The sequence below is a fragment of the Hyaena hyaena genome, unplaced genomic scaffold (assembly GCF_003009895.1).
Source record: "Hyaena hyaena isolate Hyena2069 unplaced genomic scaffold, ASM300989v1 scaffold_12, whole genome shotgun sequence".
NCBI lineage: Eukaryota > Metazoa > Chordata > Mammalia > Carnivora > Hyaenidae > Hyaena > Hyaena hyaena.
This window is the reverse complement of record NW_024080644.1, coordinates 4,140,767-4,153,888: the sequence shown is the minus strand read 5'-3', so window position 1 is coordinate 4,153,888 and position 13,122 is coordinate 4,140,767. Positions and strand designations below refer to the sequence as shown.

The window sequence follows — 13,122 nt, the reverse complement described above, 5'->3', positions numbered from 1 at the left end:
CCCTCATTTATATATTTCAGCCACAGCTTCTTGGTGTTTTTGTGTGTTTTTTCCCCTCCGGGTGAAACCCAGAGCACTTGAGTTTCCTAAACTTTCCCCAGAATATGCTACAGTTTTCTGTTTGCATGTTTTATTCTTCAGATCCTCGTGGAGATTTGTGTGTGAAGTGTGTGATATTTAACATTTCCGGCTCATCCCAGCCTACACATCGGGATATTTAGTACTTATCCTGGTTCGTTTAAAGTATCAAGCTGTAGCTTGGAGCTGAACATGTTCCCAGGTCTATAGATTTGTGTGCTTGAGAGGAGAGAAATAATGGGATGGCCTTTTAAAATAAATCAGTTAGTGACTACGCCTGCAGATTTTTGTGTTTTTTGTTTTTTTTTTTAATTGTGGCCGCCAGATTCTCAGGATTGAGAACCAACCTGACATTGTTGCCAGGATGGATGACATTGGCTTCTGGGCTTTTCTTACAGAGAACTTAGGGGCACAGGTCAGGCTACTTAAGAGGATGTTAAGAGAAGGCAGTGCTTGCAGGCCAGGGCTTTGAGTGCCTATTCTGCCACTTAGCGGGGATGACCTCAGGCAAGGTTTATAAGATTATTAGGAGACTGAGCTGGACAGAGCATTAAAGCACTTAGCATAGCGCCCGGCACACAGTAAGCTCCTCCACCAACCCTCCCCACCCCTCACCGTTGTACATTTTTTAAGAGAGACAAAGCGAGACTGCTCATTCTCTTGACTCCTAACCATCAATTATTGACCTCATGGAGTTATAGGACTTTAGAGCTTCGAATTACATTTCCATTAGTGGATTAGACCTAGCCATTCCCGTGCTTTCTCGTTTAGTCCCCCTTGTGGTCAGAAGCAGACGTTTGTGAAGCTGCGTGCTGGATCAGAAACGAATTGGCCAAAGAACAGGTTTTTATCTGAGTGCAGCTGCCTGGACCCTATGAGACTCAAGTCCACTATTTGGGTTCTTAAGTGCAGTGTCAGTGACCATAGACCTCCTCCCCTCCAAAGCTCACACTTGCCTACCAGCCTGTTATCTTGTATTCAATCACTTAACACATATTTACTGAGCACCTACTATGGGCAGGCATTTGTCTCTTGGCTTTGACGCTACATCAATAAAACAGGCAAAATTCCCTGCCCTCATGGAGCTTCAATTCATTTGGGGAGATGGACTAAGTGAATAAATCAAAGAGCGTTCAGAGATGGTAAGTGTGGTGGAGAAAAATAAAGGAAGAAAGGGCATAAGGAATGCCAGAGGGGCAGAGTTTTAGTTTTAAATAGTGTCGTGAGGGGAAGGGCTCATTCTCACTCGGAAATGAGAGATCTCAAAGTGCAGGCAGAGGAGAGAGCATGTGCAAAGTCCCTGAGGCAGGAACCAGGCCAAGAGTACTCAGGCTTCGCAAAAAGGCCCCAGAGGGTTGGAGCCGAGTACGCGAGGAGGGAGCCACGGGAGGTCACATCAGAGGATCTAGGGAGGGATGAGCTGGCTCCTGCTCTGCGAAGCGGGATGTGTAGAAGGTTTTGAGCGAAGGAGTAATCTTACTGGACTTTGGTTTGAACAGGATCACAATGGCTGCTGTGTCAAGAACAGAGCATGGGGGCAAGGCTAGAGGCAGGGAAAGATGCCAGGGATGGTGGCTTGGCCCCAGCGGTAGTGGTAGAGATGGCAGAGTATCCTCTTTGTGTGCTTCTGGAATAACTGAATGATTTTTTTTTACTTATTTATTTTTTACCATGAACATGTGTTACCTAAAGTTAATTTTTTCCCTGCGATACCTTGTCAATACTAGACATCCGAATAGTGCCTGTGTCTCTTATTTGGTGGCAGTGTCACATATGTGTGCGATGTGGATATTTGACTATTGAAAAGAAGGTTAAATAAATCACTAATAGAAGTGAGTTTTTGTTTTCCCTCGAGTCTTCTTAGGGGAACGTTCGGGCCACTGAAAGACCATTTGTGTAAGAATCTTGTTATTGAATGCTGCGTGCGTCTTCCCTCCACGGGTTGTTCTACTCATTTAAAAATGAGCCCTCTTCCGGCATTATGTCTCATCAGTGCCAAGTTCACCTGAAGAGAGGCATGGGCTCCCCTCGCCCCTCAGCCCCCATGAACACAAAGCCAGATCGAGCACAGGCCTTCAGGGACCCTGTTCTCGTTAGATGTGTATATATACGTGTAGGATTATGGGTTTGCTTTTGGTATTTTGAAGATGATAGCCATATATAGAAACTATGCAAAGAAAATGTCTCCTTTAGTGCATAATGGAGCTCCAGGAAAGCAAAACCTGTTCCACAGCATAATCGTGAGGGAGGCCTGTCCTGCTCGGTCACAGACTGGCATTTAGAGCCACATGTACGGAGTTGCTGATAGGAGTCGTTTATCCCCGTTCGTTCCCACCCAGCAGCCCCCAAGGACACGGCCACTGGAAGGGAGCTCAATTTGGAGATGAGATCGCCACAAGATTCATTCCGCATTTATTGATCTCCCGCTGTGTGCTCACTGTGGCCACAGTGACTGGCTTTCCAATTACAAAACACTGGGAATCATTCTCAGACCAGCAGCGATTCTATTAAGTGGGCATTAGGACAGAACGTCTGAATGACCTGTTGTCTTGGAAGATCGGACACAGGTGGTGCGTGGGTGAGGCTCTGGTGGGCACAGAGGAGGCAAATGACCTTATTTCCTCCCACGAGACCCTGGAAATCGTAATATACGCACAATTAACAACGCAGGATGGGATAAATGTGCAGTCAGCAGAAACTTTCTGTCAGCGGGTACTAATAATATAGTCGCAGCTCCTGTTTATCAGCTTACACTGACATGATCTTTTTTTTCTTTTTAATATCTCTTTTTATGAGTGTGGAATTTGATCTTCTTTTCATAGCACTGGTCCAGGCATAGGTCACCCGAGAAAAGAAAACACAGGAAGTGATTTCTCCACACACAGTACTTCCTTCGGTTGCTGTTTGTTGGTGTCCCTGGGGCTCACCTACGTGTGTGTGTGTGTGTGTGTGTGTGTGTGTGTGTGTGTGTGTGTCAACCAGGCCAACAGATTTAAAATCCGAGCGAGATCAACTTGGGGGTTCAGTGGAGGAGGTGTGGTGCAGAGAGAATCCCCCAGACGTTAAGCTTCTGTTACTTTAGCCACTGCAGCTGCTCTTGATTCCTAAGTACACAAATCTCCTCCTAAGTGGCTTTGCTGCCCCAATTCTTAACAGGCACTCACCTATATGCCATCTATTTATATATCTGGGTCATCCATGCAACCAGAGGTGGAAGCTACGCCCAGACAGACTTAACCTCTGCTTTGTTCACTTGTTTCTGTTACATGTTCCTAGAGGCTTGAAGTTGGAGTAAGACACTCCTTGTTGGCGTGAATCAAACACCCAAGTCCTGCTGTGAACATTTTCAGGGAGAACTCAACAATACTTACCAATGGGGGGGGGGGTGGAATGCCAAGAAGCTCGGAATAAGCTGCCCTTAAAATTTCTCCCTGATGTAACGGAACGTTTCTCAACGTGCTAATAAGCATGGAGCGAAATTCTGCTTGGCTTCTGGGGCCTTCTGTTGTGGATTTGTTTTTGTTTTGTTTGTTGTTTATTTATTTGTTTGGTTTTTAAGAGGGAGGAGACCTAACATCCAGAACCTTTTCGGCTGCCCATTCTTTCTCATTTCCTAGTAGGATACACAGGGTCCCTAATAACATGTTGGGAGATTTCCTGCACCCCTTTGTTGACTAGTGGAATTAAGATAAGGTGGGACTTGTTGGGCTCATTTGAAGGGGGTCTAGCAATTCAAGTAGTAAAAGGCTGTGTGTGTGAAGTGGTCTTTATCACGATTTTAGCAGCTGTGTCGCCTTGACTTCCTGTGATAGGCACACCTCCACCATGCCTCCACCACATTCAGACCCGGTTCGTGATTCAGGAAGGAGTGCACACACACTGTACCATTTCCACCGCTTCCTGGGCCCCTCGGACATCCGAGATGATTCAGGCCCCAGCCAGCTACCTGCTCGAGCCCCTCCCCAGCTAGACTCCCCCAGGCTGAGAACAGAGCTCAGCCAGCACGGGCCGCGGGTGAACGCTGTTGTCGCACGTGGTCCACGTCCTAGCTGGCGGCTGGGCCTGCGGGTGGCCCCGCTGAGGGGCGCTCAGAGACACACGGAACACTTCAGCTCTGGAAGGACTCCAGCACGTGTTCCTGAGGCCAGTCAGTCCCGTCATTTCACAGAGAGAACGAAGGCGACAAGAAAGAAAGAAAGATCTGCGACATGACGGGCGCAAGCTGGTGACTGCATGTTTAAGACCTCTGGGAAAAGGACGGAAGCGTTGTTTGATGGAATTAAAGCAGCCCTGGAGCTGTTTCCTGTGACACGATCAGCTGCTTCACTACCTAAGCGAAGAAAGGCCTGTGGTGAGCCCACAGCCAGAGCTGGGATTCCTGACTTTTCAGAGGGCTGTTCAAAGCCCTTTTCATACTTTTCAGAAGCATCTGGGCGCATGACCTAACTCCTGGAATTTGAATTCTAGGAACCGGCTACAGGACGAGATAATATTGAAATATAAAATGCAACTGTAGTGGGCTTTACCGGGTATATAAAATAGACTACCATGTCTGCCCGTTGGCATACCCGGGGCCCATGAACTGTGCTGCTATTTTGCTTCCCATAAGTCTTTAGAGAAGAAAAAAGTCTCTTTCTTCATGTCTCCCTCTTCTGTTGGAAGCCCCCTTCACAGCCTCATCCACTCAGTTCTGCATCTCCTCACTGTTCCCCCAATTCCGGTATCAGTCCCCCACGTTGCAGTGATGGTGTCCTTCCCACCATCCTCTGCTTCAGTTTCCTAAGACACATGGGTCCCTCAGATGTCACTTCCGGCCTCAGCCCTGACTTGCGTCTCCGACTCTCTCCCAGCCTGCAGTGTCACATCCACGGGTGCCTTGTGACTATTCCCTGTTTGGCCTTTGGTCACCTCAAACCCAACCCAATGGAAGAAAACAGGGCCAGGACCGGATAGTCTCTGAGTTTCCTATTGGTTCTCAAACCCAGCTTTAAATTTTTTTTTTTATGTTTTTATTTATTTCTGAGAGAGAGAGTGAGAGAGAGAGAGACAGCATGAGTAGGGGAGAGTCAGAGAGAGGGAGATACAGAATCTGAAGCAGGCTCCAGGCTCTGAGCTGGCAGTCAGCACAGAGCCTGACATGGGGCTCGAACCCACGAACCGTGAGATCATGACCTGAGCTGAAGTTGGACGCTTAACCGACTGAGCCACCCAGGTGCCCCAAACCCAGCTTTAACAAATCCGTGTTTAAGTTCATCTCCGTTCTCCCCTTTTTCTCAAACTTCCCCATCCCCTTTTAACGATCGCACTAATCTCCCCGTTGTGTAAGTCGTGTAACGTGTGCTCCCTTCCACACATACCGAAGCCACAAAAGCCGGGGAGGGTTTGAATTGGCTGACGTCCTTGCGGAGAAAGGAGCCGCTCAGAGCAGATGCCTTATTGCTCTCAGGATGCCATGGCGTCTTCATATAAAAAGTAAAGCTTGTCATGCTAGAGACCTTATAAATTTTTGAGTGTCTCTGTAAAACTGCAACACATGACCCCCTGGGCAGATTTTTCTTTCCTTGTCTTTCCCAGCAACCAGGTGTCCCCTCGGAAAGCTGGCGGAACTGTGGGCGTGGAGTCCAGAAATGAGCAGACTTTCCTACTCCAGGGCTGACGGTTCATCGGCCCCCGGGAGGACCTTAGAAACTCTCTTGTGTTTCTCTGCCCAATGGGCGCATGCCCAACTAGATTTCAGAGTGAATAAGCACGGCAATTCGGAGATTTTGGTTTGGTGAATCAGAATGTTAGAGCTGCAAGGAGGCACTGGACATCAGGCGTCTCCACCTCCTGATCTTACCGAAGAGGGAACTGAGGCCCAGAAAGGTTAGGTGAACTGCCCAACGTCACACAGCTGATTTGTGATAAACGGTGGCTCCAGTCTTGGTATCCTGACGCCCAGCCCACAGCTCTTCCCTTCACCTGCCTTTTAAACATTCTGACTCCCCTTCCGCCCCCCGCCCCCATCTGGAGTGGGCTCTCCAGCTCCCTGGAAAACCCCAATAAATTCCACCTCTTGGTCCCACACAGTATTTTCACAAATACTTCGTAATACAGTCTTAAGGTGTTAAATGTGATGGATTCACACCGTTACTACTTCAAGTTTAAAGAGAAAACCACAGCATGGTGGGAGCTGCTGGTTTGTCTGCCTTTCTGGGTGCTTTGTCCACACGCACAAAATCAGGTTGGAACACCCTCCAAGCCATGTAGGCGCCCTCCCCCACAGCCTCCTCGGCATCATGCTTCAAGGAAGAAGGGCAGTAAGCACAGTTTGCTGGTTCCTTCTGAAAACCTACCTTCTGAGAACCCCATATTTTAAGGACTTAATCACTGTTTTAATTATTATTTAGTTGTATTTATTTTAATTACGATATGTATGGAGTTTCTGTGTCGTGGTTTTCCAAGGTATAGAATTGTCTGCCAGGGGTGTGGGGGGAAGGGAGGAGAACATTTCACAACACCTCTGCTCTGCATGGGGTCGCCAGGGGTGAATTAACCTATAAACCCCTGGGTGGGATGATTGAACCTTGGCTTTCACCTAAAATGCTGTCTAGCTGAGATTTTGGCGTAGTTTCTCCTGTGTGTTTCTCTAGGCTGGCTTTCGTTCCTGTGCTTTCTATCCCATATGGTTTCTTAGGATGGGGTGTCTTCGGGGCGCCTGCATGGCTCAGCCGTTTAAGGGTCCAGCTTCGACTCAGATCATGATCTCACAGTTCACGAGTTTGAGCCCCATGTCAGGGCTCTGTGCTGACAGCTCAGAAGCTGGATCCTGCTTCAGATTCTCTGTCTGTCTGTCTCTCTCTCTCAAACTCTCTCAAAGATAGTGTGCATATTTAGCATCTCATACAATTAAGGAAACAAAAAGTACAGGGGCTTTGCACCATCAGACCCACACCGGGCACAGCCTTTCATGCATACGACAGGAGCTGCCGCTGCTTAGTCAGAAGGGCTGTGGCGTGCGTGCAGAGGAGGCAGTGGGCCCATGTTCAGTGCCTGTGGGCGCGTGAGAAACAAAGAAGCGCTGTATCCTTGGCCCCTCTCCGAGGATCAGGACGCTGCAGGGACAGTTGGGAGACGTCCCAGCATTTGCTGTGCTGACCTGGCAGGAGCAAAGGAAAGCACTCATCTCTGCCCCCCACCCCCCGCCCCCGTAGCCACTTCAGGTTGAAACCACACCTCAGTAAGTGTCCTTACTGAGCGCGTAGTATCCTTTCCATGTAATTGTAAGGTAACGTGAGCCATCACATTTCTTAGTTCTGATCTACATTTTCTGCTGCTACCATTATAGGTTTTTTGGCCTCATCGCCAAGCCTAAACTAGAAGTAGCAGAGGTACTCAGCTCTCCGTATATCGTGAGCTGCACTGGAAGCACACAGAAAATGTTGAGCCTCCACGGGATGCTAGGAACGATCGAGACTGAGCCTCCGCCTGGCTCCTACTGGTGGACGCTGGGCCTGCCTCCTGGCTTGTGGTTGACGTGAGGATATGGGAGGAGGTGGCGGTACCTTTCCCAGGCCACTCGTGTGGGCTCTGATCTACAGGCTCTGCTCTGTCCCCTCTTTTTTTTTTTTTTTTTAAATATTTTTTTTTAATTTATTTCTAGGAGCGAGAGAGAGAGAGACAGCGTGAGCAGGGGAGGGTCAGAGAGAGTGTGATTCATATTCTGAAACATGTTCCAGGCTCTGAGCTGGCATTCAGCACAGAGCCCGACGCGGGGCTCGAACCCACTAACCGCGAGATCATGACCTATGCGAAAGTCGGACGCTTAACCGACTAAGCCACCCAGGCGCCCCTGCCCTGTCCCCTCTTAAGCCACACCATTGGCTGCTTGCTAATGGAGTCTTCTGAGAAAGAAGCAGAACTTCCATGAGAAAGCTAAAGCGGTGACACGCTGATTCATGTAGAAAGTTCCAGTAGGTCTCTGAGGCCCTCAGACACAGAACTGCTTTGGTGAGCCCTGAGCCTACTCGTTGGTGACCAAAAGCAGAAGAGACACGTCAAAGGAACCCGTGCCTCACTCTCCACCCCATGGGTGCTTGTAAAGGTACACGCAGGGGTGAGTGTGCGTGTGTGGGTGCTGACAAGAACCAAGAAGGAAATCACACTGATAACACGGACTTTTAGCCTCGCCTTGTCTTTCCATGTTTCTTTTCCTTGGTAAGAAGCGTCGCTATAGTAGGCAAAATGAGAGAAAGAGCTAGAGTGTGTGTTACGGATCTGTAGCCTGTAGTTTTGTTCCTTCAAGTGCCTGGCCATCCCGTCCGAGATTGGCCCCAGGCCCCCTGCCACTGCCACCACCCACTAGGGTTCTCCTCACTGCAGGGCACACGGCAGCGCGACCTTTTCTCCCTTGAACGTTTCAGCGTTTCTTCCTTGTCCTTAGCATTTTGATTTCCCCGGATCACAGGGCCTGCCTGGATTGGCATTCTTACCATTTCTGAGAGTTCCTCCAAGGGATTCAGAGAGTATCGCAGGGAGGCGGCTGACATGAAACTTCTTTCCCCTTCTCACATCTGCAGTCAGCTGTTTATCCGTTCGGGCAGCAGACACGTACTGGACAGTGACTATCCAAGAGGCGCGGCTCCTCCCCTCGAGGGGGTCATAGGGCTGGATGTGCATGGGAAGGGGACAGGGTGCAGCGTGACGGTGGCGTAAGTTCTGTGTAAGGAGGCTGGGAGGCGTGGGCACAGTATGCCATACGAGCTTAGGGTACAGATAGGTAGTGATAGGAAGGGAAGAATTCTAGGTCAGGGGATCGTCACAGGCCGAATTGAGAAGCAGGAAGGCACAGGAAGTACCAAAGAACAGCTCAGTTTTACTAGAACTACACACAGTGCAGGAAGACGAGGGAGGGAGATGCGGCTGCAGAGGTGGGTTCCGTGTGTGCAAAAGGCCTTGCACATGTGAGGTTCGGGCTTCCAGACGCAGAGCTGGTCCCTCAGGGATCTCTGAGTGTGAGAAGACAACCTTGGAGAAGGTCTTTTCTCTCTGCACCATTATTAGATCCCTACCAGACAGGTGCTGGATAGAGAAAGTTTTCCTTAGAGGGTGACTGACCTGGTCAAGGTCAAGATACTGGCTGGCTTTTCTCCCATACGATGCGGCACAAACAGTGCTGTGCTTCTTTGCTTCCACTGACAGTCTTTAAGAAGCACGTTTGAGGGGCGCCTGGGTGGCTTAGTCAGTTAAGCGTCCGACTTTCGCTTAGGTCATGATCTCACGGTTCGGGGGTTCGAGCCCCGCGCCGGGCTCTGTGCTGACTGCCAGCTCAGAGCCTGGAGCCTATTTCAAAGTCCGTGTCTCCCTCTCTCTCTGACCCTCCCCTGCTCACGCTGTCTCTCTCTCTCTCCTAGAAAGTAAATAAAAATATTTAAAAAAAAAAAAAGAAGCACGTTTGAGGTCTGCAGAAACGGCCTTTCAATTTTAATGTAATTTACGTTTTATGAACATTTTAATAAGTTGATTTCATAGGTTCTGCACTGCATGTGAGAGAGGTGTCCTATACAAAGTAGTGGTTCCATTCCGAGAAAGTGCTTTTTGAAAGGAGAAAAAGGATAGAAATGTTGACACGGTTAGCCTTAAAATCCAGATTTGTGTTAACTTTGATATACTGCATACGCTCTTTGTTGTGATGGTAAGTGGACTTGATGAAATGACTGGTCCCAGAAGTCTAAGCTACCAGGCTCTCATGCTGGGTCACTAAAGCCATCACATCCCAGTAATGACTGGCAGTAGGTGTGTCAAAACCAGCTGCTCAGTGCATGTCTGAAGCGTTATTGAACCTTTAGGGGCAGTCACATGAAATAGTCTCCTCCAAGACTTATACTTGGCCTAAGTAGTGACTGGCTTAACTGAGTTTTGGGTTTCGTTCAGTCCATTTACGCTGTGACATTTACGGCATTAGGCAGATACCGGTAGAGTGGGAAGCGGGGGTGGAGGTTTTTCTCTGCTTCCATTTTAAGGCCCCTCACAGTATTCAGCCGATAGAGCAGCTTTGTACGTATATGACATCTGAAGGACTCTTTTATGAAGACGAGGTTTTAAGACCCAAAGAAATGAAATCTATGTGTTTGGCAATGAATATTTAGCATTTCCTCTGTGCCTGGCCCTGGGCGAAGCATTGAGTAATAAAAGCCCAGGCACTATCCTTTGTCCCTGGTGTTCACTGCGTTCTTATCCCTAATGAGTGGAGAGTTAAATTTTGATTCTGGTGGATAAAAAGGATTTTATGTTTCCATTTTATGCTTCTATAAGGCAGAAGAGGCTGTTCAAGGGAGGTAGTTTCTTTAGCAACCACCAGGTGTCAGCAGAGGACTTGAAACTCTTGCCCGCGTCTGCATTCTGGGTTTTCTTAACTCACCGCGGCCCCCATTAGAACTTTTCAAAGGCAAGGAGACCTGCACTGGGCCACCTTCTCCTAAATCTTAGCGTCAAAAGCTTTCTCCTCATGATAGCGTCACATTTATAAACCTTTCCCTTATAAAACTAGCACTAGTCCCTCCATCTTTTTCTGATTTAAAGCTTCTAATTCGGTCTTTTCACAGTGATGGTTCTACAGAGTAGCAGGCAATTGGGGTGGGGGTCGAGGAGTATCACCACGCTCTTGCTTTTCCCACCATCTGGTCCCTCCTGGAGCATGTGTTTGGGACAGTGTGTTGATTGACAGGGGAAACCTTAGCAAGGTGGGTATTGATTATATCATACGGTTTGCTCCCGTTTCTCATCTCATCATGCCTCCTTGCTCGGGTGGCCAGGCTGGACAGGAAGCGGAGGCATTTCGTACAGGACACTGGGCAATAGGGTGGGACAGAAGTGGAGAAGAGCTCCCTTGGACACCCAGGCTTCTTTCAAGCCCCATGCAATGTCAGAAGAGGTGGCCATCAGAGGGACGTCAGTTTGAATGAGCTGCTAAGCTATTGGGAAATTGAAGGAGAGACCAGCTGGGGAGATAGAGACAGAAAGTCAACTGCTGACTTTAGCGGCTGATGCTACTGGGTTGCATGGCCTGCAGGGGATGGAGAATAAGGCATAGTAGGTAGCCGCAAGTCTACCCCCTGAAGGAAGGGCCTGATTGATGCAAGGCTCTGCAGTTTAGACATGCTGCGGAGATTTCCTTTGGACCGATCAGCGGGATTTGCCAAATCGCATTACAGCTAATTCCAGGAACTACTCAGATGCTTCTGTTGTTTTGTATTGACTAAAGCACTGTAAATAAGGAAGTGTATCGATAGGGATTCAAAAGTATTTTCAATGTTTTGCTTTTGTAGAGATTTCTGTTACAATAGTGAAAGAAAATCATCTTGTTCCTTACAACATCATGCAAAATGTCCTCAAAACACACTATATCCAGAGGAACCTGGATGGCTCAGTCGGTAGAGTGTGTAACTCTCGATCTCAGGGTCAAGAGTTCAAGCCCCGCATTGGGCATGGAGCCTACTTTAAATTAATTAATTAATTTTAAAAAATCATACTATACCCACACATGCTATCGAAGAGGGTGGCTCACGTTCTCATTGGGGTTGTGCCCAGCTCGGCACCGGGCAGCCGCTCTCCCAGGGAGGGTTCTCAGACCTGCGTTATCATGCATTTTTAATTTTTTAAAAATTTTTGACAAGTTTATTTATTTTGAGAGAAACACAGCAGAGGAGGGACCGAGAGAAGTGGGGACAGAGGATCCAAAAGCAGGTTCCGCGCTGACAGCAAAGAGCCTGATGTGGGCCTCGAACTCACAAACAATGAGATCATGACCTGAGCTGAAGTCAGATGCTTAACCAGCTGAGCCACCCAGGAGCCCCACGTGCATTTTCTTCAGAACAGTTTTAAAAACAAGGTTTCTTATAATCAGCTTGACTTCTAGTTCACGTGGCAACTGCCTGTGGGTTTGTGTAAGGGACAGATCGAATCGTACAAAACCAAAGGGTGTTTACACTGTGATGGCTTTGAGCCACCTGTCTCCCGCATGTCCCGCTGCTCTGGGGACTCCTGCAGCAAGTGCCACTTGCCCATGGGAACGTGAGTCTTCGCATCCAGGCCACATCGCTGTGGTGATTCTCAGCTTCACAGTTTCATGCCCCTTTCTCTTCCCTGCTCTTTTCAGATCACTGGCGTGATCCTGCTGGCTGTTGGAGTCTGGGGCAAACTCACTCTGGGCACCTACATCTCCCTGATCGCCGAGAACTCCACGAATGCTCCCTACGTGCTCATCGGGACTGGCACCACCATTGTGGTGTTTGGCCTGTTCGGATGCTTTGCGACATGCCGTGGTAGCCCGTGGATGCTGAAGCTGGTGAGTGTGTCCCAACATAATCCTGCCTTGTCAATTCCTTTTTGAAAGCACAGAAATCACATAAAAGTGACATGGCCCTTCTTGAAGCCTCAGACAAGACCATAATGTGCATTGCCTCTAATTTTAGTCCAGACTCTTAGCCAGTCCACCCTCTACTGCCCTAGAGCGGAAAAACAACTCCAAACACAGCTTGGCACCAAAAAAAAAAAAAAAAAAAAAAAAAATCCAGTTCTGGTCCCTTGAGGTGAGTGGTGACAAAGCAGTGGCCAGCGGTTCTGAGAAGCCATTTATATCCTCATGGCAAGACGTCCTGGGCTAGTTTTGAAGTGTTTCTCGTCGGGCTTGTCAGGTATGTAATGTTGGTCCACAGCGTCCCGGACATAAGCAGCCTTCCCTCTCCAAGTTCCCACTGGAGAAATACTTTCTGCGTCCTTGAACTTGGCCATGCGTGGCTGTGTGGGCACTCTCTTCTCTGAACCTGCACACCCTGGCAAGGCCAGAGCTTCAGCCACCAGGTCCAGTGCTGGGCGCCTTTACTGTAATAGGACCCACGGCGTGATATTCCCCGAAGGGCAAGGGGCAGGCTGCTGAAAGGCTGTGACCATGATTCTTACCGTTCTGGTGGCTCATTGCCTAACTCCTCCCTGCCCATGCTCACTGCCCATGCCAATAAGAGTTCATGTTAAGGGATTTTATAGATAAAAGGTAGCAGGGGCCTG

General features: G+C 48.7%; 1 protein-coding gene across 1 annotated transcript in view; it reads left to right on the top strand.

Annotated features, from left to right (window-relative positions):
• TSPAN7 (tetraspanin 7) overlaps window positions 1-13,122 on the top strand; it is a 126,934-nt gene that overhangs the window by 91,776 nt on the left and 22,036 nt on the right. Inside the window, exon 2 of the mRNA XM_039256339.1 lies at window positions 12,215-12,403. Within this exon, the coding sequence (XP_039112270.1) occupies window positions 12,215-12,403 (189 nt within the window). The remainder of the gene's footprint in view (window positions 1-12,214; window positions 12,404-13,122) is intronic.